The sequence below is a fragment of the Pinus tabuliformis genome, chromosome 5_1 (genome assembly GCF_031772625.1).
Source record: "Pinus tabuliformis cultivar Carrire ecotype Pingquan chromosome 5_1, CPIR1, whole genome shotgun sequence".
Classification (NCBI taxonomy): Eukaryota; Viridiplantae; Streptophyta; class Pinopsida; order Pinales; family Pinaceae; genus Pinus; species Pinus tabuliformis.
Genome location: NC_142305.1, coordinates 136691555 through 136695259, shown reverse-complemented (window position 1 = coordinate 136695259; position 3705 = coordinate 136691555). Strand labels below are relative to the sequence as shown.

At 38.5% G+C, this 3705-nt stretch overlaps 1 protein-coding gene across 1 annotated transcript; it reads right to left on the bottom strand.

Moving 5' to 3' along the window:
• Positions 1–507: 507 nt before the first annotated feature.
• Positions 508–1646, bottom strand: LOC149163801 (uncharacterized). The gene is made up of 3 exons (XM_089430807.1): positions 1180–1646; positions 934–1103; positions 508–825 (listed from the first exon to the last, which is right to left on the bottom strand). The coding sequence occupies exons 1-3, from the start codon at positions 1232–1234 to the stop codon at positions 742–744; spliced, it is 309 nt and encodes a 102-aa protein (XP_089286933.1). The 5' UTR covers positions 1235–1646; the 3' UTR covers positions 508–741.
• Positions 1647–3705: the final 2059 nt, after the last annotated feature.

Sequence of the window (3705 nt, the reverse complement as noted above, 5' to 3'; positions counted from 1 at the left end):
AGGAAGAAAAACCTTTTTTGGGGGGTTCACCTCAGAACGAGTAAAGAAGATATAGCAAGACAGTATTCAAGCAGTATAGAGAGACACCCTCTGTAACTGAAGCATTGTTTCCTTTTCTGAATATAAACTACTGTTCATTACTTTTCCGTATTATACCTCTGAGTATTACAAACATTTGTTATTTTGAAAACGAATTAAGATAGAATGAAATTCACATGCTGTAACTAGAAATATTGAAGCGTTACAGGCATCAAGCCGAAACCATAAGTTACATTGTCAGGACTATCACACAGCAAAGAAGCGTAAGGCGGCCAAACAGCACATGCATACAAACAATACGAGGATAAAGTAAAGACACAGACATCGTGTCAAGTCAAGTTGCGGTCAGAACCCGCAGGCAAACGCAAAGAGTCACACGGTCATTTGCAAATCAAACACAGCGACTATTAAAAGAGGTAATAGTTCCAGAACCATTGATTTCATTAATACAACATTTCATAAGTTTTCGTAAACCACAGTTCAATAAATAACAACAGAGTCACATATCAAAACCGGCACCGCCGTAATAGCACAAGTCTAAGACCTTGTTGCATGGAGGTCATACATTGACACAGAGGAACGAAAACCTGAGGATGTAAATGCCAGCAAAGGGGCACGGCTACCCTACAAAACCTAACCAACAGAAACCTACGGCAATTCCATATTGCATAACCTAAAGAAACGCGGGAATAAGAGTAGACCCTACCCGGTCACAAGGGTACCAGAGATTGGAGAAAGTTGAAGACTGTGAATTTGAAACCCTCGCGAGCAGAGCTCCCAACCAACCTGCACAGAACCACCGTATGAGTTAAGGCATTTCCATAACTAGAATAAATGTCAGAAGGAGATAAGTAAAGACAGTGAGATGCGAGAGTAAGAGAATAGTGGACTTACCCAAGGGTCGACGGAGGCTGCCGAGCCATAAACCGATACCACAAGCTGAAAGGCACAAAAATCCTGTAAGCATCGACAACAGGTGACAGAGGATGATAAAACATAGCACGAGAGTTTACCTCGAGGCCTGGACGCGTTCGGAGGAAAGATAGCCTTGTGGTTGTGAACACCTGCACAGAACCGGAGCTCAGAAATCGGAAACTAAAAAGATTACTTCGCCAAATTCATGAAAATATAAACCCTTACCACGGGCTTCCGAACCAGACCATTGAAGACAGCAGCTACAGTGAAGGACTCGCATCTCGAACAAGGCCACAATCAGTGACAGAGTGAGGGATATGGTGGGTTAGTGCGCCGAGAGCAGTGCCACAACAACGCAGAGCAGGTAACAGTAGGGAGACAGAGTGTAGCTGAGCCGAGAGGCCACAAACAGTGACAGAGTGAGGGTTATGGTGTGTTAGCACACAGAGAGCAGAGCCATAACAACGCGGAGCTGGTAACAGTAGGGAGATAGAGTGTAAATGAGCCGAGAATAACCCTTAAGGGTTTAACAAAGGCGGGAAGCCTTTTCGACGGAGAGAACCGGTGACCAAACCTTTTAACCGGCAGATAGGTTTGTAAATGCGCCTCGGTATTGGGGGCAGATATTTGTCCGCGCCCAAGTGTGACCACGTGGGACTGAGGTGAGTCACGTGGCTGTGACCACGTCACCAGGGCTGGGCCATCAATATCTATCGATTATGAAAGCATATTCTCCAAAACACAATTATAAACTCGTTCTTTTTAAAATGTGATTAATATATTGATGGGTGAAATCAAGGCAAGGTATAATCTACGAAGTATTTATCGGATGCACAAACAAAGGATTTTTTTATAGTAGTGGGTAAAGTACGAAATCCCCTTTACAAGAAAATTATTTTCTCATGAGTCTATTTAATGGTACTCGTACAATGATAAATGATATTTCAATGCAATATGCATTGTTTTATAAACACTTGTCTTCTTTTAATAAGAACATTTCAAGTTTCGTGACCATTCTTAATGGTGAAGACTCATATACAAGTATAGATTTATTTGAATTTTATATGGTTTAAGTGTTAATGGATTAAATATTTTAAAAATATTTAGAGGGTATTGTGTGAAATTTAATCATCTGATGTTTAATTAATTAGGGTTAATATGAATTTATAAGGTTTTATTTTTTATATATGTAATGTAATGAAATTATTTTAATGTCTATGAGGTTAAAATAGCCTATGGGACATATTGCTTCTCCATTTGGTTCTTGTATTCAGCCCTTTTCCTACAAAGTCTCACAATAAACACTCCCAACTTCTCAACAAACCCCTCACTGAATAGATTATCCCAAGAGCTAGCTACCATAATATCTGCATAACTTTCCCTGTTGTCTTTGAAGACCTCATATTCTAAAATGAAATGCTTTTTTGTTTCCACTTTTCTGGAAGAGAAAAAAAATACATATTCTTTCCTCCCACACTTCTTTTGGCCTTTTCCAGCACCCTGTTTCACAACAAAGTTGATGAGAATTAGTCCTTAATTGAGCAATAATAATTTTGGCTCTCCATGAAATATTGGCCCCTATATATGCTTTTTGTTGATGATTACAAGTGGGATTAAACTCTTAAATACAATACTTCTTCTTTCTCCCTAGATCCTTCTTCCAAGTACGTTTGTGGAACTTATCCATAACAAATTTTTTTATCTCTTTACTGTTTGTGGGACACATGCTCAAGAAAATACCCCATTTACTAAACCATTTGTTATTTTTCCGCATCCAAGTCTTCTTTCTTTTGCACAATATGTCATTAAACACAACCTTAGGCCATTTTCCCTCTTCCATTTGCTCATTTTTTTAAAAATAACTTATGACTCGCACCATAGCAATTGCTTCAATAGGAGCAACCCCAGTTTCATTTAACAAGATAGCATAAGGAATTGCACTTTTAATTTTGAATTTGTTTGTAATCAAACACTTCTGAATTTTCTCAATTTGTTTCCACTGCATCTCAGATGTATTGTTGGCCCAAAGTTCACAACTATAGAGAATCACTGGAATCACTAAAAACCCAAAAAGAGTTAAAGTGGTTTTCTAGTCCCATAACTCCGCATCTCTACACCTATTTTGAAAAGCATAAAATAATTTCCAAACCCCCAAAGTTATTTTCTTTCTACAACCATCCCAACTTAGATTTCTATTGAAGTTAATTCCAAGGTATTTGTAATACACAACTTCTTCTAGAATGTTTCCTTCAAAGTAGAACTTATGCTAGTTATGCTTTCTTTTGTTGGAGAAAACCACTACTTTTGTTTTGCTAATATTGACTTGCATCCCCACCCTTCTACAAAAATGTTCAAGGGAAAGTAAGTGCTCTTGCAAACCAAGAGAAGATTTAGAAATCATAAGAAGGTCATCTGCGTACAAAAGAAGCCTTATAACGAAATTTCCCAAATGGATATCTTCACCCCCTTGCGAATTTATCCACTCATCAAGCTTGTCGATATATAAACCAAAAAGGGTAGGAGATAATGGGCAACCTTGCTTGACCCCGACATTGCTTCTAAAACTTTCAGAAATGCCTGCTGAAGTTCTAATTTTGACTTTCACCTTTTCATATTGCCTATGCACAACTGCTCTCAAATGTTTGGGAACCTTGAGTTCCTCCATTATGTGACAAAGCTTATCCCTAGGAACCGTGTCAAAGGATTTTCTGAAATCAACAAAGCAACAAAAGATTTCTTCCGTTTTCTCCT